Source organism: Aphelocoma coerulescens, chromosome 3, assembly GCF_041296385.1.
Source record: "Aphelocoma coerulescens isolate FSJ_1873_10779 chromosome 3, UR_Acoe_1.0, whole genome shotgun sequence".
Classification (NCBI taxonomy): Eukaryota; Metazoa; Chordata; class Aves; order Passeriformes; family Corvidae; genus Aphelocoma; species Aphelocoma coerulescens.
The window spans coordinates 75,061,478-75,087,582 of NC_091016.1; the positions used below are offsets into that span (position 1 = coordinate 75,061,478).

General features: G+C 40.4%; 1 protein-coding gene across 2 annotated transcripts in view; it reads left to right on the forward strand.

The window, feature by feature from the left end:
- Window positions 1-20,706, forward strand: part of CEP85L (centrosomal protein 85 like) — a 177,923-nt gene extending 157,217 nt beyond the window's left edge. For both annotated transcript variants that reach the window (XM_069010908.1, XM_069010907.1), the window contains 9 exons: window positions 4,035-4,152; window positions 6,169-6,345; window positions 8,025-8,177; window positions 8,461-8,615; window positions 10,082-10,199; window positions 10,517-10,567; window positions 14,214-14,321; window positions 14,704-14,917; window positions 16,001-20,706. In XM_069010908.1, coding sequence (XP_068867009.1) covers window positions 4,035-4,152; window positions 6,169-6,345; window positions 8,025-8,177; window positions 8,461-8,615; window positions 10,082-10,199; window positions 10,517-10,567; window positions 14,214-14,321; window positions 14,704-14,917; window positions 16,001-16,164 — 1,258 coding nt within the window. In that variant the 3' untranslated portion in view covers window positions 16,165-20,706. The remainder of the gene's footprint in view (window positions 1-4,034; window positions 4,153-6,168; window positions 6,346-8,024; window positions 8,178-8,460; window positions 8,616-10,081; window positions 10,200-10,516; window positions 10,568-14,213; window positions 14,322-14,703; window positions 14,918-16,000) is intronic.
- The last annotated feature ends 5,399 nt before the right edge of the window (window positions 20,707-26,105 follow it).

The window sequence follows — 26,105 nt, forward strand, 5'->3', positions numbered from 1 at the left end:
AATAAAGAATGTTCGAGGTCATAGAAGAAAAGGGAGCAAAATACGTGTTTACAAGACCTGGAAATAAGCCAAAGTCATTACTTTGTTCAAATACAGGGTTTTCTGTAAATAATCTAGCTAGAATGTAAATAGCTAGCATGTAGGAACTGGGACAAAAGAGCTGGTTTAGGAGACCATAGAGCAACACATAGAGCAACAACACTTGAGTCTTGTATGTTGGATAACCTGTCACTTCTGCTGAGCTCCCTCAGAAAGAATGTACCCGGGAGCAGCACAGGGAGGATTTGATCTCAAGTTATTTATAAATGGCTGGAGGTTCAAAAAATGGGGTGAAAAGGCATGGTCCAGGGTATCAGTGAAATTAAAAAAAAAAAAAAAAAAGAAAATATAGCAAGCAGGTAGCTTCTGAAAGAAAAAACCCCACCTTTAAATCATTATACCTGGAGAAAAAGACAAGATCTCTTCAGTGCAGAACTCTTATGGGTAATTGCAACAGTCTCCTGTGTACCAGGCGGTCTTTTCCTGTCTCAAGAAGAGTTCAGATTCTCTTTTTTTCTGTTTGTTTCTGCACTGCCACCCCCAGTTTCTGGAGACACCTTGAGAGACAGCTGGAAAGATTTGTGTCAGAAGTGTTTGTGAAAACAATATTATTAGTCTCATGTTTGTATTAATTGATTGGATAGAATATTTACAGTTTGTACATATTTTAATGCCATTTCCTTTTGATCACTTTAAATAAGGAAAACTAAAATGTCTGTTGCAAAAGGATGTTTTTTATTTTTGCCTTCTGTGACTTTTAGTGGTTTTTTTTTGTTTTTGTTTTTGTTTTTGTTTTTGTTTTTTTTTTTTGTTTTTTTTTGTTTTTTGGTTGTTTTTTTTTTTTTTTTTTTTTTTTACTTTTATTTATTTTCTTTTTAAACAAACTTTTCAGCTCTGAGTCCTTTTGGCTGGGACTTTGGATCAGGGTACTGCCTTCTCTTCTACCTCAGTCTGAGTGTAAGGGAAGGGATGGGTCAAGACAGACACTTTAAGTAAAATAGTGTTTTTTCCTTTTGGACAAAGGAGCTGAATGAAACTATGTGAAAAGTGCCATGACACTTACATAATACATCAGTAACTCTTCCTTTGCTGTCAACATAAAATTGTAACATTCAGTTACGGGGAAAAAAAAGAGGAGATTGTGAAGGAAAGTAGTTTCTGGGGTACCCAGGTACAGTACTTTCACTGAACCTGGTTGTGTGAAGTAGGATCTGGTTTCTGTGCACTGAAGTCTCAAGGCTGGGATCCTGTCAGATTCCTCCATGCCCTGAGCTCAGGGCACAACCTGTGGCCACTTGCTCTCAGATGGCTTCTGGAAGCACTAAAGGTTGAGGAGCTTGACAGAAACTTGGAGGCACCTAAATGCTGAAGGCTGACTGTATTTAATTTTGTTTTTTTAAAGTGCTGGGCTGATAGATTGGTAACAGGGAGGCTTGTGGGGTCAGTGTTCCCACTGTAATAGGCAAACTGTGTTTTTGAGAGCAGCTGAACTTTCTAAATTCCCTTTAAATAAAGCTCAGAGTCTCTGGTTATGCAGCAACATTTTTGTTTCTGGGTGCCATGAGGCTAATGCTGTTTTCAGAGAGGCAGTTACATAAAGAAGTCGTGGGGTCTACACAACCTTAAAATATTTCTAGAGTGTGTTTTGTTGGCAAGGTTATATAATGATGGAGAGTTTCATGTTTTGCAGAGTGAAAAGAAGCAAGCTACTTAAACTCTGTGTTCTGTCTCATCTCAGATTGACTTGTCTCACCTTTTTTTCCAACAGGGATTTGGTAGGGTAGGGAAAGGATTATTAAAGGAAATACGATGTAGTAGGAAAGTAAAGGAAATATGATGTAGTTCAAACTACACTGGTAGTTAAAAAATATTTTAAAAAATTTTTAAAATACTCCAGGCTGTAGTGTTCAGGCTCTTGAAATCCTGCCTGGGAAGGAAGTCACTGCTAAGTTAAAATCAGCCATAAACAGAAAATCATATCGTGCTTTCAAGGGGTATGTGACAAGTCGATAATAATTTTAAAACACATGGGACGACAAAATTTTAATAGTTCTGTCTGGGAAGTAATAAGGTGATAAAAAATGAAAATTTGCTTCAGTTCATAGGTTTGGATAACTCATACTAAATAATTTTGGTCTCTGTGACCAGGCATGCACAGACATTATCAAGGTTTTACATTTTCTCATATGATAATACAAACTCTTGGGCTTTTTAAAAGTCTGTTACAAGTTAAGAGCATATTCTTTTACCTAATCTTCCAAAACAAGTTGGAAGCTTTTTCTTTGTAGTGCCATCTTACAGATGACAACCAGAACTGCACACAGTCTTCCAGTGTCACATACTCCTTCTGTGTTTGTACAAGCTTGTTCCATCCAGATAGTAGAGGGAACAGGGGAAGCCTCAAAATTACTTGTGGTGATAAAAAGTATTTTAAGGCTTGCTATGGAGTCACATAAATACATTCCCTTGCTCTCTTCTTATTCATTCACGTTGAATGAATTTTTCTAAGGTACCAACAAATGGCAACTTATATATACTGGTTTTCCATTCATTACTGTTCTTTATAGATACAAAAATAGGGAAGTAGAAAAAACACATGTTACCATGTCTTCTTTTTTCTAGCTGAGAAATGTGTAACTTCTACTACATTCAATATTTTTCAAATATGAAATTCCTCTTGTAAACCAAATAATAGGGGTACAGTTGGCTAGGAGAATATGAGTAGCTAAAATGGTCCCTTTAACTGTGTTTTGGCATCCTATTAAACTTTGCAGTTGGCATCTTTTCAACTAACATATAATTCATGTTGGTTTATAGGTTGTAGAATACGTATCTTGTACGCACATGCTAATGTTTCCAAGATGCTTTTCCTAAACTCAACCCTTCCAAATTTTAAAAAAAGCAACAGATTTTGATGGTTTTCTGTATACTTTGCAAGATTTGCTTTTCCAGTATGTGCACAGGCAGGTCTTTTCCCTTGAAGTTAACCTGTATTTGCTGTTTATCTCCTTCTAAGGTTGGGTTTAGTCATCTGGGTTCAGTGTCATTGTTTCCAGAAAAGCCAGTCATCCTCCATGCTTGGAAGTGAAACTCTGAGAAGAAAATGTCATGCTTGTATGCAGATATGTCCTAGGATAAAAAAGAAGGAAAAGTGAAAATTAGCCGAGTGCACAATGCTGGTTTTGAGTGAGACGGTCTCTGTGTGTTTCTGGTGGGTGCTGACAGCTCCACTGTGGGATCAGGTTTTGAGGTGCCTGTTGCTCCATGGAGAGTCACCGCACACCTTGTGGGGCTGTGACTTGGATTGGGACAGAGAACTGGCAGGTGTTTGCCCTGCAGTTGTGCCTAGTTCAAATGCAGTCATGATTTAAACTGTGATATAATTTGTGTTATAATTAAATAATGATACAATGCTGATACTGTTTCTGCTGTACACTGGCCAGGCAGTTGGTGCGTGGTACTTGTTTTAGCACACAGTGCAGTATTTTACCCTAGGGGAAGGTACATCTTATGTAAAGCAGTTGACTTAAGCAAAAAGTGAGACCTTGCAAGAAAGCTGTGCTGACTGTCTTGTATAGTGGCCCTTTCTTCCTAAGTTCTTTCTGTTCCCCTTAATTTGTAAATCTCTTCAACTTTTGTCAGAAGTCAGCTCTGGTAAAGAGTGGAGCCAAGGAGAAATCCAAGTAAAATGAAGGTGCAATTTTGTTTGGTTTTGTTCTGCTTTCTGTATTCTTTTCCCTGCTTAGACTTCCAACCCTAGCAGCAAATGGCAACAGAAGCCTCCCTCAACCCACACAAAATTGGTAGAGTTTTCAAATCATATTTCTACAGTTGCAGTCTGGCTGCAGTGGGAAAAAGCCCACAGCTAGTGTGGATCCAGGATAGCTGGATACCATTGTTAATGTATTCTTCAGTATAAGTCTTAAGAGATATGTTTTTCTAATCTCTCTTCCATTCCTTTTTTTTTTCCCCCAAATTAAATTTGTGTATTACAGGCAAAATCAGCAAATTAACAATTTACATCAGAAGATAAGGGAGAATGAAATACGAGCTCAACATGCAAGACTGAGCCATCTTGTGAACTGCGAAGAACCATACATGACTAACTTACAGGTAGGATGAATCCTTTTATTTCTGCAAAGCTTTCCACTGCCCAGTAAATGGCACCTAAAAGCATGCTCACAATTTTCTGCAGGCCAAAGTGTAGAGCTTTTGTGACTGTTGATGGCTGTGTAATTGCATAGCTGTGAATTGTACAGAGAATACCCTCTAAGTGTTGTAGTTTACCTTATATTTGCAGAAATCTTAAGTTACATTAAAATTTTGTACATACTCAATTTGAAGTCTGATAAAAATGAGATAGCAGGGAGGGATTGTGACACTGTAAGAAGAGTTTAATAGCATGCGTGTGTGGTAGTCCTGCAGGGAGATAGTAGGAGAGAAAATAGTTTGATAGGAGAGTATCTGAAAATAATTAATGAGAGGTTTTCTGAAGTGGAGGAGGTACTGCCCAAAGGATGGTTAGACTTTATGGATAGAATAGATGGAGGAGATGTGAGAAGGCAAACACACTGGTGGAATACCTCTTGACAAGACACCTGAAAAGGATATGGACTAGTGCTCCTAGGGAACACAAAGGGAATGTCTGGTGGTATTTTGAGTATACTTGGCCTAATTTTCATCTAACTAGCACAGGTATCAAGTAGCATAAGGATGACATAGCAAAGGTTCACCAAGAAGTGCAGATCAGTATGAGGGCTGTGGCTGCTTATAGCACACAAATTCCATCTCCAGGCCTTGGCATATCTAAAAGGCAATGCAGCTAGAGAGTGTGAAAGGCAGATATGCAGCAAGAAATAGCTTTTCTGTCCCTCTTTTATTATGTTATCTTTTTCTGTCACAAACACTGCACTAGGATCTCAGCTAGGGTACTTCAGCATGACATTATTTGTGTACTTGGAATAACACAGCTGAACATCAGGTGAGAATGTGGTTTGTGTGTCAGCAGAGGAATTCAAGTGGAGCCTCACTGTGAACTTAGGTATACAGAGACTTTTTGAGACATCTATGAATGTGGCTTTTGATGCTTCCAGATCTTCTTATACAAAATACTTCAAAATCTGTCTAGATTAAGAATTCTTATTTTTTGGGGGGGCAGGGGAGAAGATGCAAACAAAAAACCCAGACAAACAACCAACAAAAGAAACAACATGGCAGAAACTGAACTTCTAGTGCACATCTTAGTATGTTATGCTTCAAATAAAGCAGCAGGTGCATGCCTCTTCTGTAATTTAAAGAGATTTGAAAGTTTGAAAGGTATTTGGGTTTCTGCTTGATTTGTGTGCCTTCTGTAAGACAAATTTATAAAAGCAAATCTAATGATGGTTTTAATCTCTAAATACTTTGCTGAAGGAATGTCGCTAGTTAAAGAAGTTATACAGACAGTATTTTTAAAGGTAACCAATTTATTTTATTAAAAGAATATTGAAACTGAAAGCCTAATGGGATGCATCTCATTTTTCATCCCACATGCAACCGACTTCCATTTTGTGCTTGTCTGTCTCTGGGCAGTGGAGATGGGAGTTTTGGTATACAGAACAAAAGATAGGAGACCTGCCTTCTGACTGTAGCTCTAGTCTCAGGATTGTTCCTGCACCATTCTCACCCCAGGAGTGATAGCTCTAAGGTTTGACTAGTACTGATGTTCTGATTTGGGAGGATCTTGAGATTGAAGCATCTCTTACTACAATATATTCATAGGCATTTTCTAGTGTGTTTCTTCCCAGGAAGTGGTATGATAATGCAGTGGCAGTGATTTGTTTTGAAAATGCTTTTTATCTGCATTTATAGGGATTTATTTTAGGAGAAAAATCACATCTTCCATAAATCTGAGAGGGAAAGTGGCCACACAATGTTCTTATGCATTTGTTACGAGTGTAAAGGTGTCCATCTCCTTTGTCTTTTTGCTCCAGATTCCTGAAAGACATGCTGTTGCCATGTATTTTAACGTTTAAAAAATCAAACCCCACCCTTCCTGACAGCAAAAACAATGCAGGACTGTTTTCTGCTCTGCAGTTCAAGCGTACAGTGTGTGTTCATTTGTGTGATTATTTTATTTCTTTTCATAAGCAACCACAGTATGAGAGCACACCACTGCAACCTCACATTTCAGAAAGATCAGCATCCCACCTCGAGGAGCTTGAGCGAAAGATTGCAGCAGCTGAGAACAAGGAATTACAACTCAGTGAAATTGTGAAACAACTTTCAAACAAATCTAGTGAAGAGAAAAAGAAGATGGAGGAGAAAGTAAGTGTCTTTCCTGTTCCACATTTCTTTTTGTTGCTGTTACAGCATCATATGTTATGTTTGCTAGAAAGCAACTTGGTATGTGGCTGTCTGAGTTATTTTCAAAAGGTAGCTAAACTATCTGTGATAGAAAAAGAAGAATAATGATTTCAGGTGTTGTTAATGGATAAATCTGGACTTGCAGAGAATATATCCTAAAAAGTGAAACTAGGTAAGATGGTAATCATGGTAACAGTTTTAACCAGGTATCAATTAAGCTTTCAGAAATAAAAGAGCCACTCATTCTTGTAGCTTGAAGTGTTTATTAGAGTAAATAAAACATCATTGAAAAACACAGATTGTGAAAATTAAATCCTTATTTTTAGCGTGGTCTGTAAGTGTGGTGCTCAAGCTTTGAGATGCACTTACCAGCCTGTATATGCCTATTTCGCAGGAGTGCTTCTCTTGTAGTTTTCTTAGGATGTGCAGAGTGGACTTTAGTCTGAGAAAAAGACAGCTGTGGTCTTGGAACTGTTTTGACAAAGGGTTTCTTTCCAGGCCGAAGCAATTCCCAGGGGTAGTTTTGAATGTACTCACAGCCTTCCTTTATTGCAAGCAGGAATGTGCCATTGACCAAGGGGTTCCTAATAAATGTTTTAGAGATGCATTGTCACTGTTACCCTCATCTTCTTTAATTACTGGGCTTAAATTATATTAAATCAGGTTCAAGGAATACAAGCAATATGATACCGTGAGGTGTCAGGTGGGAAGACAAAGAAGAATGCATAATTCATCTCAAAATTCTCCCTTACCATTTCCTGTGAACGCTCAGTATGCTTTTCACTGAGGCAGGAAGGGCAGAAATTGGATACTGCTGCTTCCTCCTGTCTGAGCTTTTCCTGCCTGTGTTCCTCACTGTGTGGGAACTGGCAGGCAGTGGCAGTGGTGAGGACCTGTGCAGCAGTACTTGTGCCAGCAGAGTGGTCTTTAGGTCCCAATTCACTGCACAGTCTTGATTTGCCTGTTAACTTGTTCATTCTGTTCACTGAACAAAAAGCTCTCAAGGAGAGAGAGGGCAGGGAGGGACAGTGGAAAATACTCTTTTTTCCTGCCTTTCTTTCCACTTTTTTGACCTAGGTAATAAAGCAAAAGAAATATCAGGAATATGAACAAAGGTAACATAAGACAAAAAGTGTTTTCCAGACTTATGGAAAATCAAGGTGCCTGTAGAAAAGGTGTTTAAGAAAGCAGCTATTCTGATGCCTTCTGATGTGATTGCCAGACTGCAACAAAGTCAGGGTTTTGGCTTCCATTTTTGGTAGGTTAAGTTCTTAGTCCTTGTGTTTTAAGTTGTTTTCCTAGTCCAGAGGAGCTAAAATATATCCTGATTGTTTGTTGCACATGAACATCTCAGTGGGTGAAAGAATTAACAGTATTTTAAGTGTTGAACTGTTCATGTTTTCAGTTCATAAGGCACATGGATGGTTCTGGGCAGAGGTGAAGCAGCTGCAGTTTGAGATCACATGTGGGCCTGTAACTTGAAGCTGTTGGGATTAATAATTTTTGGGTTTGTTTTCTGCTCTTAGCCAACCCTTTCATGCAGCTGAGAGTACAATTCTTGGAGAGTTAACAGCCTCTGCTTCCAAAGCAGGTTTATTTTTTACTGTTATCCTAAAGCATATACTCTTTCTTTCTTCTAGCTTAAAACTAGAGACCGATATATTAATAGCCTGAAAAAGAAATGCCAGAAAGAGTCTGAGCAAAACAAAGAAAAACAAAGACGAATTGAAACTTTAGAAAAATACCTGGCTGACCTTCCAACACTGGATGATATAGAAGGACAGACTAAACAGGTAAGGTAAAGGGGGTTTGCTTTACATTTTTATAAATTTAAGTAAGCTCCTTAATGCCTGTTCTCAAGTCTTTTACTGTTTCAAAATGTCTTTTTTTTTTCACCCTTACATTTAGGAAGAGAAGTATTTCAATCTTTTAGAAAGCTGTAGGTATTAGGATTTCTCACGGTCAGATAAGCAACATGGGTGTGAAGCTATGCAGGAGGTCACTGCAAGGCTGTGGTCTGCCACAAGGCCTTCTGCTGGTGTGACACTGTGTCTGACTAATGTAACCTTGTGTTAGCTGCAAATTCTGGAAGAGAAGAACAAGCAACTTCAAGAAACCATGGCTGAGTTAGAAAAGAAGCTCGGAGAGGCCCGGTCGCAGTGCAGAGAGAGAGAATTACAGCTGGCGGCTCAGAAGAAAAAAGAAAAGGAGCTGGTCACAACAGTGCAGAGGTATGAACAGCAGCTCAGGCTGTGCCCTGGAATGGATGTGCCTCCCCACCCCATGTCAAGACCTAATGCTATTTACAATCTTAATCTATTACAAGGCTAATGATTTTTCATGACAAGGGCTTTACAACTTGCTGTGTGGCAAGTTGTAATTAATACCACAGAGAAGTTACCTCAGGACATTCTTTGCTATCTGTCTTTAAGGATGTGGGACACGCCAGCAATGGTGTCATAGCCTGCTGGCACATAGAAGATGGAATAAACTTGTGTAGCAAAAGGACATTATATAGAAGCTGTCAGTAGGGCTATAACTGATCCTGTCACGAACTATGGGAAAACTCCCTGGATATTGGCTGATGGGTATATCAGGGAAGGGTCAAAGATTTCAAGAAATTCCAGCTGTTTCTTATCTTTTCATCGAGGGTACAGGTATTTACAAGGAGATTTAGCTCTAGTTAGTATGTTGTCATTGAACTTGCCTAAGTATGAAAAAACAAATGGGAAAGATATCCAAGACTATCCAGGTAAGACATGGAGACTTTGTTACTATGTTCCATTTTAGATCAGGGGAGCTACTTAAAGAATTTTTTTATTTAAAGAGAAGAGGGAAGCAGGGGAGAATCACTTTTGAGTATCTGTGGATGTTCCTGCAGTTGGTTGCCCCTCCATTGGGTAAAGCTGCATGCCACAGGAGTCTGAAAGGTTTCTATGATGAAAGGCGAGCTGGCTGGGACACCTTGCCAGCCAAATTGTTGACACATTTTTTCCATCTTACCAATGGAAGGTGTTCGTGCTCTCATAATCTGGAGGGGGATCATTCTGTTTTTTCTGAAAGCCTACAGATATTTGGGGTGACCTCTGGTTTCTAAATTAGACAGCAAGATTAGCACTAATAAAATGTATTTCCTTTCTGAGAGAAGGTGAGCTGACAGAGGCTGTAGCTACACGTATGGGCTTGAGTTGAGCAATGAAGGGTCTGAAGGCCATGCCCTCCTGTGGGAGCATTCCTGGCAGGAATGGCCTTGTGCCCCTACAAGTCACAAAGGGCATGACGGGTGAGGACACCAGCACTGGGCACAGCCTCTGATTCTGGACTACACATCGAGTTGTATGTGCCCCGGTGAGACAATCTGATTTAAAAGCTCCCAAAGCTTTGAAGGTTCACAGATGCCTCTGATCTATGCTGGAGCTGTGCTTTTTGGGAGACCCAGCACAGAGTATGGTGCATAAAACCTGCATTTATCTGCGTGAATCTGTCCTTGTCAGGGCCATGGCAACTTGAGTAGTTTAGAATTTTTGTATCATTCGTGCACTGTTGGTGCATGAATTACATGCTCATTGATAAGACTGGATTGTCCTAGGTGTAGTTTTGCTGTTGGAAGATGGCTCAAGTTTCTAATTTTCCCTAGAACACACAACCCTCTGGTTTGTATTAGCCCACTTAATCTTTCTTTCATGTTGAATGGCAGTTTACAACAGAAAGTAGAAAAATGCCTGGAAGATGGTATCCGGCTTCCAATGTTGGACACAAAACAGCTTCAGAGTGAGAATGAATGTCTCAAAGAGAAGAATGAGAAAGCCAGTAAGGTTAGTCTGCAGATAATCTGCTGATGGCATCTTTAATCTTAAATCCTGCACTTCTTTGTTTTTTTTCACTTTAGAAATAAATATCTCTCTGAAGAATTACATATTTGTTGCTAATTGAGATGACTTTTCAGGAGCTGTCTGTCTCTGTTCAGTACATTTATTTTGCATTAATTTTGTGTTCTGTCAGTTGAACTGTCTTGTCATTTGTGTTTTTCAAGATGCTATTTAAAATCTACAGCTACACACCTTTAGGCTGATTTTTAGACAATGATCTGAAGAGATTCAAGCCTTCTAAATTGCTCTGTTTTATATTCTAGGTCATAGACAACCAACAAAATCAGATAACTGGACTGATTTTGGACATGCAGGTAAGGAAAAGTGTATATTCTCTTGTTTACTGTGTGCATTTTTAGTTCATAAGAATAACATTGCTAAAGTTGAGTTTTTTTTTTTTTATCTTTCTGAATAGGAGTCAAAGGGAGAAATTCCAAAAACTTAAGTCTTACGGACTGTAGTCGACCCATGTTCTCTTGCAGGCTCATGGTATAGTCATTGTGTTTCTGTGGTTTAGCACTTAACTGATACTCATCAAAAAGTGAAAAACTGTTGCTATGTCACATCATTATTCTGCTGGTCTAGTGTATCATCCAAAGTACAAAAGCAATATTGCTTAGGGGCTTCATTGTTCAGTTTGTTAGAAAAGACAGGTGCCTTTCTAAATCATCCCACTTCACATTTGACATCATTTAGGCAAATTGAACCCTGTTCAACTGGTTTCTGACATTTAGATACCTTAACTGTCTTGGTGGATCTTGGGCACCTAGCTTGGAGCCAGAGATTTTTCTAGACAGCAGAGGTTGTCAGTAAGGAGTCAGCTGCAGCTTTCTAGATCTGATTAGCAGAGTGTTAAGTTACTTATTGACCACTGTTTGTTGTGGAGAAAAAGAAACATTATCTAGCTTTTAGGGAGAAAGTATTACTTGCCATAGAAAAAGCTGAGCATTTAAAAAAGCCCAAACATCTGCTTTCAGCAAATCTTGAAGCCAAACTCTAGTTTCCACATTCCTCTTCTAGAATGTCATTTGCCTATTAAAAGTTGTCTTCCACCGCTAAATTGCTTCCTTTCTCTGCCACAGTAAATAGGAGGCCTGATTCCTGTCAACAGCCATGTATTTGTTTGATTAGATTGCAGTGTATGAAGTGTATTTGTAGAGAAGCAGTAGGAGAATTAAAGTTGCAACATGATGTATGTATGTTAACTGAAAAGGAAATGGAATCATTTAAGCTTCTCAAGGTTTGAGAAGACTAATTTTATCAAACTGAAATGTTTGCATGGAGCAGACTGGTATATGCAAAAATTGTGACACAGGCAAATGTTGTTTCAGGTGTTGTATAGTTAAAAAGAAATTCAGCTTGAACTTCATAACCTTTCTGAGGTTCTCTGTCCCTTTTTGTTAAGATTATTTACAGATGTACTCCATATATATGTTGGGCTTATCAGAAATACACGCAACTTGCTAAATGTATTATCATCAACCTAAATCTTTTCCCGTTTCCTAAACTTTCTGGTCTTTTTCTCACCAACACCTTTATCTTGAGACTAGTGATCTTCAGTGTTTTGTGTGTTTAGCCTGACATGACTTTAGGGAGCTGGATTGGGAAATGCTGAATAGTTGTGACTGTCTGTGAACAGGGTACTGTTCTGTTCTCCAGGACTTTCGCTTACTTTTCCTCTTGAGGTATTTTATATAAGGACAGAAAATAAGATTTTGAAATGGTGTCAGCCCTCAAATTACTGGTAGATTATAGCAGCTTCTTTGTATCCTTGATCTCCCTGGCCTACCATACTTGTGACTTGGTAATCATTGAAAATTAGTTCATTAGAGATTGAAATCCCTTATCAGCACAGAGGTGGAATTTATCTTCAGCTAAGCTGATCTCATTTTATTCCCTGTCTTCTGCCACATTGTAAACTTATGCTTGAGAATGTATTTCAGTTCAGTCTTTTTAACTTGCAAGCTGAAAACAAATTCTGTTTCAGACAGCAGTTGTATAAAGCAATATTAGTTTCTATTTGCTCATAATCGTGGTGAAATTATTTTGATCTTCCTTGTGTGGTTTTTCTTCATTGATTTGTTGTTCTGAGTGAGAGGGATTAAAATTCCAGTTGGTCTTGACAAGATGCTGTGCTGCATATATAGTGCATCTTTAGAAAGGGCAAAATTGTAGATGGCAGTGGTGTTTTAAAAAAGAAATTCATATTTACATGATTAATTTAGATACCACAAAGCTACTACCAAAAAAGAGAGTAGAAGTAAGTCAGATTGTACAATGCCTATGTTACCCGAAGTACATCTGTCAATCTTGTCAGTCACAATAAACCCCAACTGTGCCAGGCTGGGAATATTGCCACCAAGTTGTAACTTTGGAAAGCATATGGAGGAATGAAGGGTGAAGTACGGAGAATTCATAGCACCCTGAGGAACGTGGAAATCCTAGCACTATAGGTTCAGCCAAGCTGTTAAGCACATGTGCTTTTTCTGAGCTTTATGATGAGGGTAACAGAGAATGAAAGATCTTAGGTGTATCTCTTAAAAATAAACACTGATTTCTACTTCTAGTAGTTCCCAGTACATGGAACTCAGTTCTTGAGCTGAACATGTGCACATTGCTTGGAATATTCTAAAAGTTGTTTTTTGCTTAGTTTGCATGCAAATTTAATGGCAGATGTAGTTCTGCAAATACACTGGGGAAGGTTAATAGTTCTCACCCTGTCTTCCCTACCACCTCCCACCCTCCAGAAGGCTGCACAGTCAAACCTTTGTTGATGATGTAAACATGAAACGTGTAAGTGGTCATACTAATGCATCTATCCTAGCTGGGGCTCTGGGTGTCCCTGAACTTGATCTTCATCAAAGACTGTTAAAATTGGAAGATATTTGGAAGCTGGGAAGGTGTTTTGGGCAACTGCATTGCCCTGTTCACTTCATGCTTTTTAAGTATGACATCTGTATGCCACAGATGAAGCTAGAAGGACCTTCAGTCTAACTTAGTGATGGCTATTTTTCTCAGTAGATAGTGTTTCTAAAAAGCAATGATTCAACACCACTACAGGTTCTGCTCATCTGCAAGCACGTAAAGGAAATGCCTGAAGCAGTTATTTCCTTCCCTCTCCTGGCCCAGGGTTTCCTTTGCCTCCTTCCCCCCACTGGCGTGTGTAGCTGTGCTTTCTCAAAGAGCTTATCTTTAGGATACACATTACTTCAGCACTTCCTTTTGAGGGACATGCTGTGGGTGAAAAGAGCAGCAGATCAAGTGTATGAAAATGGTTTTAAAAACAAGTAGTCATTTCTGGTTCTGTCTGCTCATTCTTAATGCTGACATGAAAAGAAAGTGTTGAGGGTTTTTTAGTCCATATTAAGTCTGTAACTGTTATCACCATTGTTTTCCAGTTTTGCAAAGAGTATGACTGAGTACTGACTCCCCACTGCTTATGTGGTGTCAAGCTGAATGTGCAGGGAAATTTTGTCAATGCAACACCTTCTGTGACCAGCCAGGCCTTTAAAAACTTCACTTAGTGTTGGTCTTGCCTTGCCTCTCATTACTCCCTGCCTTCTCGTCAGCACTGATAAATCTTACAGGTAGCAAGTCACAGCTGAAGAGATCTCTCTGTTTGAAAGCATCAGGAGTTTATATAGTCTCTATTCATTGTTAGTATTCAGATAAGATGGCTTGAGTATTCTTCTTTCTGAATTTTGCCAGATGACCTGGAAAGACATATCTATAGATTTAAAAGCCAAGTAGTGGAATAAATATGAATACTTTCAAGAGTAAAGACACCTGTGGTCATGCTGCATTCACCCTGAAAATTCCATTTTGGCAGTATCTCATGATTTCTCAGTTTGAACTCTGTGGTTGAAAATTGGGGAATTGACAGCGGGTGATTCCATATTTTAGTGGTTTCTTTATTTGTGGTTATTTAAGATCATTAACCTGTGTTTTCATTCTTTTCAGTCTATGCAAGAGAAGCTTTCACAAGAAAAGCTGATAATTCAGAAGATGACAAATGAGCTTGAGGAAAAAGACAGACATATAGAGCAATTGAATAAAACTCTCTCTGAAGTAAGTAAAATAGCACCAGTAACCCAATCCCTGACCACACCAGAGCCAGGAAGAACCTTACAGAATGATTCGAAGATCCCTTGGTAGGGCTTTATGAGCTTAATTACATACTTGACTGTCCTGGCTCCCATGCAGATTTATAATGCATACCACCCCTACCTCAAGAAGTGAGAACTTGAAGGGTGAAGATGGCTAAGTAATGGAAACATGAAATAGCCATGTAAAAGCTGTCTATATGCTGTTCTTTGGGCGGGTACAGAAATACTGATTATATGTTTGGAAATTAATAATTTTGAATTGTACTATTTGTGGTTTGAAACTTTCTGCTACAGTGAATGCTGCAGACTGACTTTACCATTTTTTCTATTCGCTTTTCACAAAGAACCAAAGACTGATGGAAGAGAATGCCTGCCTGAAGGAGCAGATGCGGCTGGTGGAGCAGTCCAGGCAGCCAGTGTCTGAGAAGATGCCTGTAGCAGACCAGTTGTTCAAGGAAATGTCCCATTGCTTGTTTGACTTGAAAGCACTGTGCAGTATTCTTACCCAGAGAGCTCAGGGCAAGGAGCCTAACCTTTCCTTACTGCTGGGAATCAGATGTAAGTGGTGTTGGCTTTCCAGTGTTTAATAAATGTTTTGACACAAAGGAATAACAGTTTAGCTAACGTGATGCTTGGACTTGCCAGCTGGACAAACTTGTGTCCCCTTGCTATGCAGATGGAGCAGTAGTGCGTGAACTCATGGAGCTCTCAGGAAAAGCTGGGCTCCTATGCCTCTGGGCCACTAATTGCATGTGGCTACACAGGTCCTTGCCAAGTCAGGAGAGCAGGTAGCTGGCTCTTTGTGTGCACCCAATCGTGGATATGCTCACTGCTCTAGAAAAGAAAGGTGTGCAGCCAGGTGTCTGTCCCTCCTGAGACACACTGCAGCTGCTGTGAGGGTTAAGAGATGCTAAACACATCTTGTGCTTTTGTTTTAAAGCCCTTGGGGTCAAGTGATAGCAATATCCATCTAGTGTTTGAATATGTATATGTCTGGTTTGGGAGTGGGGATGTCCAGGTGTTTTCCATAAGCCTTCTGCCTGATAACTTCATCTTTAGTGCTGTTCATCTAGTCTTCAGCATTTACTAAGCTGTTAAATTTAACCAGGAAATGAGAAGCGTGCCCTAAAACCAGTCAGACAAAGTTTGTGTTAGGTCTTTCCTTCTAACAAGCTGGTTTTGTTGACCTGAATGTATCATATTCTAACGTTTTCTGAATGTTAATTAGAATTCATCAGGTGGACAGGTTGCTGAACTGAACCATCACAAGGTAGAAAGGTAAAGTGTAGTTCTTGTGCAGCAAGAGCTGCAGTACACCTGCTAGCCCTCTTTTCTGGGTGACTACAGAAACACCCAAAGTCTCTAGAAAATGGTTGCTCTATCCATTATTTTCCACTGCCGTTCTGATTCCTCAGACTTCAGCAAGTCCAGCTCTTGGTGTAAACAGAAAAGCATGTCTTTCAGAGAAACACTGATGGGCTCTGAATTAGGTTCACATGGTACCACATTTTGTAGACTTTTAATCACACTGAAGCATGCTGTAGTTAAAATGACCTGCTGCTTATTTCCAAGTGGTGACTAGTTGCAGTATTCACAGGACACAGCTGCTGGAGCTTTAACCTTGGGTGTTGTTTTTCGTAGCACTGAGCTGTTCATCTGAAGAGAGTGAAAATTACCACAGCACAGAGACCCTTTCGAAGAAGCTCTTGGACGTTTGTCAGCTGCGGAAGGATATTGATGAGTTAAGGACTATAATGTCGGACCGCTATGCTCAGGACATGGGGGACAACTGCATCACTCAATGACAACACTCCAGCTAGTAGCAAACAACTTACTGAGTCCTGCTGTGTCACAGGTCTTTGCATTTCCATTAAGGAGCCATATGGGAAGGCTGCAAGTAGCACCAGACACGCATCTCTGAGGGCTGTGCGTGATTGATCTCGGGAGTCTGGTGTGCAGGGGGCAGTCATTGTGTGAACAGTGGTACAAACTGCAACAAACCTTTCTCCAAACTACTGAATGTAGGAACAAGCTGTGAAGAATGATTCAGTTGGACACTCTGTTTCCTTCATTTGGGCTCATTTTATTACTTTGCCTTGTTTTGGAATCAGAGCTTCAAAACAGCTATGCTGCTACAATGCTCAGTCCTTTCCTTCATCAAGGGTTTGTGTGGCATTATCTGTGTTCAGATCTTAAGGGAGAGGGTCAAAGAACCCATAGCTGTACATGGTGAAGCCCGAGGCTTCTGCCACTGCACTTCACTCTACGAATTGCAATTGGAACAATCTTGAAGCACTCAAAAAGTAGTTTCTCTCCTAAATGTCAAAAACTACCATATAAGAAAGATGTTTTTAGTAATGGATGTCTACCTTTCTTTGTCCAGTAGCAGAAAAACCGCAAGTTTAACTCCTTTATGCAAACAAGTCCATAAAATATAGATTATTTGAAACACCCTCATGTTGCTCTAAGGAATTTCAATAGTACAAAGTCTGACAAACCCAGAGAAGCTCTAAGGCATAAAACTGCAGCATACTCCATGACTGCAAGAAAAAAACCCCAAAACAACCAACAACTGTATTTTAGCATTTGTACTTATTTTTCCCCTTAGGTCTTTTCCATTTCAAAATGTTGCTGGTCTGTGTTCTGTTCCTGAAGGCCTCTGGTAAGATTGTGCACCACCTCAGCCATTTTTACCACAGCTACAAAAAGGGTGTTTGACCCTTGGCAAAATTAAGGCTCAAAACAGAATGTTTCCAGTTAGCAGTATAAAGTACTTGGTTATCTGAGGACTGAAAAATTTTCCACATTGTTGGGGAATTCTTGATTTCTCCATTTTTGTAGGAAGTAATTACATAAAATAGTAAGCTCATGTTTCACAGCTTACTCAGTGAGTGTCACTTGGCAGTGCTGTTTAGCTCCCATGGGACAGGTGACATTTCCTGGAACATCACTGCAAGTTAGCTGCACAGTTATGCATGATGGAAAATTGTATTTAACTGAAGGAAACAAAAACTTGCAAAGAGCAAAACCACTTTTAAATCACACTGTTAAGAAAAATACATGCATCACTTACTCGTATGGTATTACAAGAAGGTTTCAGATGCCTAAAGGTGCAAGTCAGTCAAGTGATCTGGAGTGGGGATAACAGCAGAAATCTCTTGGAAAGCATAGCAATTCAAACCAAGTTAATTCTAAGGTAACATTTTTATGGCAAAAGTGAGTATCTTCAGTTTTCTGACTTGGTGATGTTTTGCTTTCTGTTCATTGTTTAACAGTTACTGTTAATGTTGTTTTTATAATTTAGTGGTTTAATTGTTTTTAGCTGTATGGATTTATTTATTTGACAGTTTTCTCTATTCTGAAACTAGACTTGGACTAATTTGTGAACAGTAGTGTTGCTGTTTATATTACTGTTACATGGAGTTATCAGATAGATTAATCTGACTGGTTCAGCTCCTGTGAGCACTAAAACAGTGTCTAGATGAAATCTCAAGTGAGGTTATCTAGTGTCTACTTCAAGGAAAAAAAATGAGGCCATTTTATTTTAAATTTTTGTGCTGTTTCTGTAGGCACGCTGTGGTCTCTCCACTAGGGCATGATTTGCTCCAGTTTTCCTTGTCCTTCTCAGTGGTGTGATGCAGGTGGAGTTGGAAGTATAATTGTGCTCTTCTCATTGATAAGACATGTTCTGCTCTGAGTGGGGAAAAGATCTTCTGAACTAATCTCCATTCTTAGACTGCAAACAGATCAGTGGTTGTTATCTGAAGGAATGATTCATTCCGGTAGCTCGTTAGCAATATTAATTCCATATTAATACACACCTGCTGCATCGAAGGTGTACTTTTATACTAGTGCAAAACTGAAAACAAGGATCTTTGTACCAATGGGCTTGCACAGTTTGCTGTGCCTCTTGACAGTGCTGGCTTTTGTGACTAAGGCCTCAGCTTGTTCCTATGGTGTGGTTGGTTGGGTTTGTCCCTGCAGTGAAGTAGTCTTCAGTTTATGGCATCTGTCTCCTATCAGAATTCAACAATAGCATTTCACATAATAAATAAAAAATATTAGGGAGAGAGGAAACACCCAAGTTACACATTATTGCTTCCTTAGATGGCAGTGTTGTACCTATAAAAAATTACCAAAACCCACATTTTTCTACATTTGATAGAAATAACAAGGAGTTTAATAGAGCAATTAGAGGGGAGCAGGAGATCTTTTGAGTCACTTTGAACTATGAAGCTTGTCACTTGGCTGGTGTGCCTCCACTGTCCCTCCTGCTAAATGGTGATACTGTACTGCAGAGTTGAGATCAGTAGTTTATATTTGCAAAGCACTTCAGAGCTTTTATGCTCTTCAAGTATTAGTTGAAAGTCCCTCTGGGAGGAGATCCCATTTTATTCATAATACTTTGATTGCAGTGCTGTAATCTTGTGTTCTAATGTTTTTGTTACAGAGCCTGTAATGTTTATGTTGACTTGAAAGCACTTGATTTTAAAACCCCCTGAGTTTATCTGCCTCAGTCAACTTAAAATAGGGAGGTAAATGATGGATGTATGAGCCAAAGATGCAGACTACCAATTGACTATTCACAGCGATACAGTATTTTGCTTTGATTTCTTAAAATTTGGCCTGTTGTAGTGGTAGCAATTACTATATATGCATCAGTTTACAGATGCCTCTAAATGGAATAAGCTTTGTCTAAGATATGCATGACTGTTTAAATGGTTAAAATGTAGTGTGTGTGGTCTCATTCAGCATATTTAATACAGAGGTGATTAACGAATGTTAACATTGGAATTGCTTCGATTTAGTCATGACAACTTTTTGCTGTAGCTATTAGACAATCCCAAGGGCTGAAAAACAGCTGCAGATGAATGGGTACTGGACCGTTCTGGCTGTCAGCAAACTGTACAGTAACATTTTGTACAGTTTCAGATTGAATTTATATGATCCTCTAGAAGATATTTACAGTAACTACTGTATTTAAGAATGTATTTTGAAAAAGACATGGAAAGCAACCGTCTTCAGACAAGCTATAGATGATGTATTCACTATATAGAAGTATTTACTATGGAGAAGTAATGCAGCTGAGTCATGTAAATGTGATTTAGGTTGCTGAACTCCGCTGTGCAGCTCTGTGGTATGACAGGTGTGTGAAATTGTGGAGATTTGCTGTAACCACCCACTCGGGCTCCAGCATTTGAAACTGATGATGGTGGTGAAGTCATTCAAGAGCTGAAGTTCCGTCCTTTTCACTTCAAAAGGTTTCCTTCCTTCTTTTGCCCTCACTACCTGTCTTTTGTTTCAAACAATTTTTTGGACTTTTTTCTTGAGAAGGGTAGGAGCACAAGGAAAGGAAGAAAGCAAACTCTTTCCTCCTACGACCTGCTGCCATAGCATGGGCAGTGACAGCATGCTGCGGTCTCTCCACCAGGGCATGATTTGCTCCAGTTTTCCTTGTCCTTCTCAGTGGTGTGATGCAGGTGCAGTTGGAAGTATAATTGTGCTCTTCTCATTGATATGACGAGTTCTGCTGAGGGGAGGAAAGATCTTCTGAACTAATCTGCATTCTTAGACTGCAAACAGATCAGTGGTTGTTACCTAAAGGGATGATTTATTCTGGTAGCTCATTAGCAATATTAATTCCACAGCAGTATACCTTTGTGCCTTTTTAGCCTGAAGTAAATATATATTCCCTTTGAACTTCAGATAAGTTGTTAGGATGCTGATGACTGCACCTTGTTTTCTTCTCACTTGCCATTACTTTGTTAATAAGCTTTTGTAGTAAGAACTCTTGCATAATGTCTAGAAACAGAAGTACTGAAACTAGGTACTCGGTGTACACTTCGAATGTTAGGCTGGTTGTAGTATGCAGCTTCTTTGAATATGATGTGTGAGCAGGAAACACAAATCATAATGTGTTTTTTCTGTGTGTATTAATTACAGTATATCATTGGTTCAGTGGGGAGGAGTGTCTGGAGCTCTCTTTTTAAAGCACAGCTGACATATGTACTGGATCAGTCCCTGAAGACTGGTAGTTTTGTAAATTGGGTTCAATTTTTGAACTGCTCAGAATACCTCATATGTAAATAGAGTTGTCATGACTTAATCACAATGTGTTCATTGTAAAAAGTAAAGGAGCCACTGGCTGGCTCAGCTTTAGGCTTGTTGTTCTTGCCTCTTTTTGTAATTTTTTTTAAAGTAGGGTTTACAGCTAGAATTTTGAATGCCAAAGTTCTATTTATTAAATAATAATAAAAGTTTTCATTGTTAATGACTGGTATTTTTCCACTGGAATTTGTTTGTTGATGTTTGGGATTTGTATCCACAGAGCAGAAATAAATTTTGTTACAAAAGTGAATTTTTCATGGTTCTTTTTTGTCCAGTATCTGGCATGTGACAGAAGTGACCAAAGCTGGAGGCAAGAAAGGAATCATGAAACATCTTCCCAACAACCACACCAGCTTCCCTGAGTGGTCTGTTCTGCTGGAATACCAGCTGCTCAAAGTCAGGTTTAGTTTCAAAGTACCACGACTAAGTACCACTGCTGAACACGGTAGTAGTGGATGTTCTGTTGCCTTTAATTCAACAGACAAAATACAACTCCACAGGTGGGTAAAAATGAAGCCTTAAACAATAATGCTGCAAATAATACCGCAGCATCTTGAATGAGCACAATTTACAGCAGGTAAATCTGCAGTAGATTGCCTTCCTTATGTAAATTAAGTCTGCAGGATGTGCTAACAATGCTGGGTCGTTTGTTTTGTAAATGAATGGGTTCAGTATACTTGGAAAATTTCCAAATGGCAAGGGAAAGTGGATAGTACGAACAACGGTATTTAATTACATTTTAGTATGTGCATATTTCTTTTCCTGCTTTGTGTCAGTTACTCCCCCTTTGGGGGCAGCTGCTGCTTTTCTCCTCCTTTTCTTGGTGTCAAAGGTCTGAATTTCGTGGAGATAAAGGCACGCTTCAAGTCATGGAGACTGCTCTGTTTGTGGGGAACCTGATAGGTTCAGCTAATGTTTTGTGGCACCTTGATGAGCAGTTTGGCAGCTCCCCTGAAGAATGCAACCTTTGGGTATTAATAGACCAGAAAACTGATTTAATGGTCTGTGTACCTGTGAAAGCGTTTGCCTCAAGGAAGGCAAAAGGAAACCATTGTCTAGTTCTGGTTTAGAAAACAAAAAAGTCTCCTGCTGAGAGACTAAATTGTAATGCTGAAGGTGGTTGTAAGAGAGTTTTCTGGCTGAAAACCCCTCCTCGTGTGAGATCTGAATAGAATTTAGTATCAAAAAAGCTTGTTTCCCCTACATTAAGACATGGGAATACAGGTAGTCCCTGACTGCTGCCAGGGAGATGCCAGAAGCCTCTCCCAGGCCAAATGGGTTGTATTGAGCTTTGAGGTGCCAAAGGAGGGTATTTCAGAGCCCCATTGCTGTCAGGCTATATTGGGGTGGGGCCCCAGCCATATCCTGTCCCAGTGCTGGGCCAGCTCGCCGCCAGCCGGCTCCCAGGGCCGAGCTCTGCCTTGGGGGAGCATCAGGGGCAGCTCCCAGCCCCAAAACTGGTCACAGTGTTTCAGTGTGGGCTGAGTCAGAAGCCTGATTTTCCTGGTTTCTCAAGAAGCTGACGTGTGCTTTGCAGCCCTGCTGAGATGCATTCCCAGGAGCCAGGCAGTGTGTGGACAGCAGGACTTAATGGACCGATGCATTTCCTAACCTTCTGCTATTTTTGATCTCGTAATGGTGAAATGATGCCTAATTTATTGTCAGTTAATTGGGGGCAATCCAGCAACAGGGAGGGAGAGGACTGATCAGAGTGAGTGATGACACAAACTTTGAGGTGATCTATCTTCCCTCAATGCAGAGACACTTGAGCTGTTCAAAAAGCTCTGTTTTAAGGTGGTCTGAAAGTAATGCTGGTGCCTGGGGCAAGTCCAGACCTGCAAGGCAGCCTGCAGCAGGACAGGATGGGCTGCTGAGGACCTCTGTCCTGCTACAAACATATCCTGGATGTGAGACAGGCTCTGGAGTCTGACCCACCCCACTCTGGTCCTTGGAAGTCCTGCTCAGGCGCTGTGGTGGCCGTCATGCCTTGAGCACAACCACCCAAGTCTGCATTAAGCTGAGCTACTTGAAAGCTCCCACGGCGTTTTCAAACTGAGCTTTCTCCTCAGGAAGCTCAGGTGTGCCACAGCAAGTTGATGGCTGTCACCCTCCTGTTAATATGGGCAACACCTGCTTGTCCTCTACATCAGAGCTGGGGTGGTAGGACCCAGTTCGTGGAGCCTTCTTTGATCAGCTACTTTTGCAATAAGTGGTTTATTGGCAGGTTAAAGCCACAAAACAGCCACCTCCCAGCAAAATCATCCCTGAAGCACTATAACCATGTGCTTCAGCAGTTTTCATCCCAACTTCTGCACCCTGGAGGGGATTTCATCACTTTGGGGAGAGACAATAAAGGTCACAGCTGGGAGGGAGCTGGCACAGGCATACACTGCCCTGTGCAGTGGGAGCTCTGCTGGAGGAGGGAGCGCTGCAAAGGGCCTTGATTGATGGCATAATCCCATCAGCCCCCAGACACACCTCATTATCCAAGCCAGTGACAATCAGATCATTAGTTACATTATCACCCACTGCCTTGGTGCCCGGGAAATAGCGAGGATAAGTAATGGGATATTTTTAGTTTAAATTGTGGTTTGAACATTTTAATTAAAAGCTTATTATAATCAATCTGTTTCTAACATCCTTTCCTTCACCCTCATTCATAAAAATTAATTATCACTGTGGAAAGCCAGTGTGTGAGTATATCCTGCTCCTGGCCAGTGGCAGCTTCAGAGCCTGGGTTTGCTACTCTCCATGTGGCTACGTGCACTGAGCCAGCCCACATTGCGTGCACAGGCAAAGCTGGTCACTGGGGCAGTTCACCTGCCTTCCCATGCTGGCCCAGTATGAGGGGTGTTGCAAGTCACTTAAGCAAAAGTGATGATCTGCTCAGACATCCATTTATATCTTGGAGGTGAGAAGAGCTGGAAACACATAGACTTTCACCAATCCTAAAAGAAAATTGTCTTCTCAAAGTGCTAGCATTTTTTAAATGTCCCAAATCTTCCCCAAAGTTCTGCTGCAGTGGCTATAAAGGTCAGCATAAAAGGTGACCCCCAAATGGCTGAAAGAGCAGTTAACAACATGGGGGTACCAGGCAGCTTAACACTAAGTATTTGCAGTGTTTTACTCTGAAACACATTGAGAGTGTAAGAATAAATACAAAGTTAATCATCAAAAAAATATTAAAATAATTAAGTCATTGGCTAGACTTTGCCTTGACGTTCTTAAGTCTCATCACTGGTCCAAGCCTGCATAAACAAAAGGAGACTTAGGCTTTAGATGCCTCATTTGGGCATTAAACTTTTTCCAGCAGTTCTGGAGTTCAATGCAGTAATACTTTTTCCCCTATAGTAATAATTTCTCCCCTGCCAAAGAGAAATCAACAGTTTTAACTGAGGAATTTTCTTATTTGTTACAAAAAAAAAAAAAAAAAAAAAAAAAAAAAAGTATTTCTAGTGTAATTATCTTATGGGAAATCCACACTGTGTGATGTGTCAATCAGCAGGGCTAATACACTTGAAAACTGTACAGTTTTCTAAAGTCCCAGTAGGTGGTTTGTGCAATGTGGAGTTGGTATTTCCACAAATTAAACAAACTCAGTTTGTAACATACATTGCAAGTGGTGACTTTACAAAGCAAAAGAGTAAGTCAAAGACCTTGACCTTGATAAAGTAAGAACATCCAGTTCAGGAAAGAAATATAGTCTCTTTTCCAACTATGGAAACAACTGCACTGTTACAGGCTTCCAGATAAATTAACCGACAGCTGCAATAGGATCCATAATTCATCTTAAGTTTGTCTGTGAGGATGATACAGGAGACAGTGCTGGAAGGCTCCCTAAGCTCAAGGTGCTATCATCCCCCACTCTCCCCTTCGCCACCAAGCAAATGATTTTGTTGTAGAAGTCTGTCAGGTCAGTCACACATGTTTTCCCCTTCATAAATCCATGCTGATTACTCCCAATCACTTTCTTGTCTTTAATGTGTTCAGAAACCGTTTTCAGCATAACCTGTTCCATCCCCTTCCCAGGGATCAAGGTGAGACTGACCAGCCTGTGGTTCCCTGCAACCCTCTTCCTTTTCCTCCTTGAAGGTGCCAGTGGCATTTGCTTTCTTCCTTTGCTGTCTTCAGGATCCTCAGTGCCATGGCTATACAAAGATTATAAGGAGTGGCCTCTCAATGACATCAGGCAGCTCCCTCAGCGCTCATGGGTACTTCCCATTGGACCCAAAGATTTGTGCATGCCCACACCTTACCTGGGCTTCCTCCATAGTGGGTTCCATATGCTCCATAATTCCAAGCCTGGGAGATGATCTGGTCTCTGCTGGCTGCATTTAGTGCTGCTGCTCCCTTTTTTTGTGTGTACACCTTTCATTTACTCTTAAGAGTCTTTCCCCAGCTCCTGAGGGTGGCAGATGCTGCTTGCTCAATTAAGGGAGTTAAAACTTCAATGAGTTTAGTAAGTGATGATGCTAACATGATTTTTTTCCATCTTTCAAACAACTTGACCCCCAAAAGTGAAGTACAATACTCTGAAATTTCACTGTTATTCTGAACTTAAGCACATATCAAGCAAAAAAACCACTAAATCCAAAGAGCTGTGGAGGCTGGATGGGCCATTTCTGCACTTACAGGCTTTTCCATCCCCATTTGCCAGCTGCCTGTTTGCCCCTCTGTTCACTGTTCAACAGTGGAGCAAAGCCTTCCCAAACCTTTGAAGGGGGCACACTGTGTTATGGGGCACTCCTGACATGATTTGCAGCAACTGTGTCTCTCCAAGGAACTTTTCTTCTTTTAAAGGATGGGAGTTGGGCAGCATAATGACAAAGAAACCCCAGTGTCACCTTCCACTGCTGGGCGCTCACAGCAGGCAGCCCAGCTTGCTAGGCTGGATACACAGGAAAAAGATGAGTTGTTGCTTCTCTCCCCCAGCCTCGGGTGGAGTGATTAAGGAAGCAGTGAACTGAGTGTTCCAAGCACATCTGATTGCTTGTCATGACCTTGTTACACAGGTCCTTTTGGAACATCACTTGTTGGCTAGAAGCCACACACACATGCAGATATATACAAACACACACAGCCTGCTTTGCAGCTGGATTCCCTACAGTACTTGCATTGTTTGCATTTTGGTGGTGCTTAAGCCAACATTTCTCCATGGTCATCTATGGTAGGCTGACAGAAGTCCCTCATGCCGTGTGGCAGGGAACAGGAGGCTTGGACAGATGCCAAAACACAAAAGCAGGGGAGCACAGAGGAGCTGGCAGGGTCCTTACCCAAGGAGAAAAGGGACAGGGAGAAGCCTTCACCCATGATAGATGGGTTCCACGAGAGGAGCATGGCAAGAAATCAGAGCTGAGCCCTGCCTTGGACATTTGGAAACAAACCATTTATGTGGCAAGTCAGTCTCAAATTATTAAAATGGGGATAAAAGGAGGTCTCATGGAGAAGCAGTCTGAGGCAGCAGTAGTGACATTTTCTGTGTCTTAGGTCTAGGGTTTCACACAGATGTCCAGAAAGAATATCTAAAAATATCACACCACCATAGTACAATTATTTATGTGCACATTAATACAGAACACCACATGGTCTCTGTCTAATTAAAGCAAAAAAATCTATTACATAAGCTGACCTTCAAATA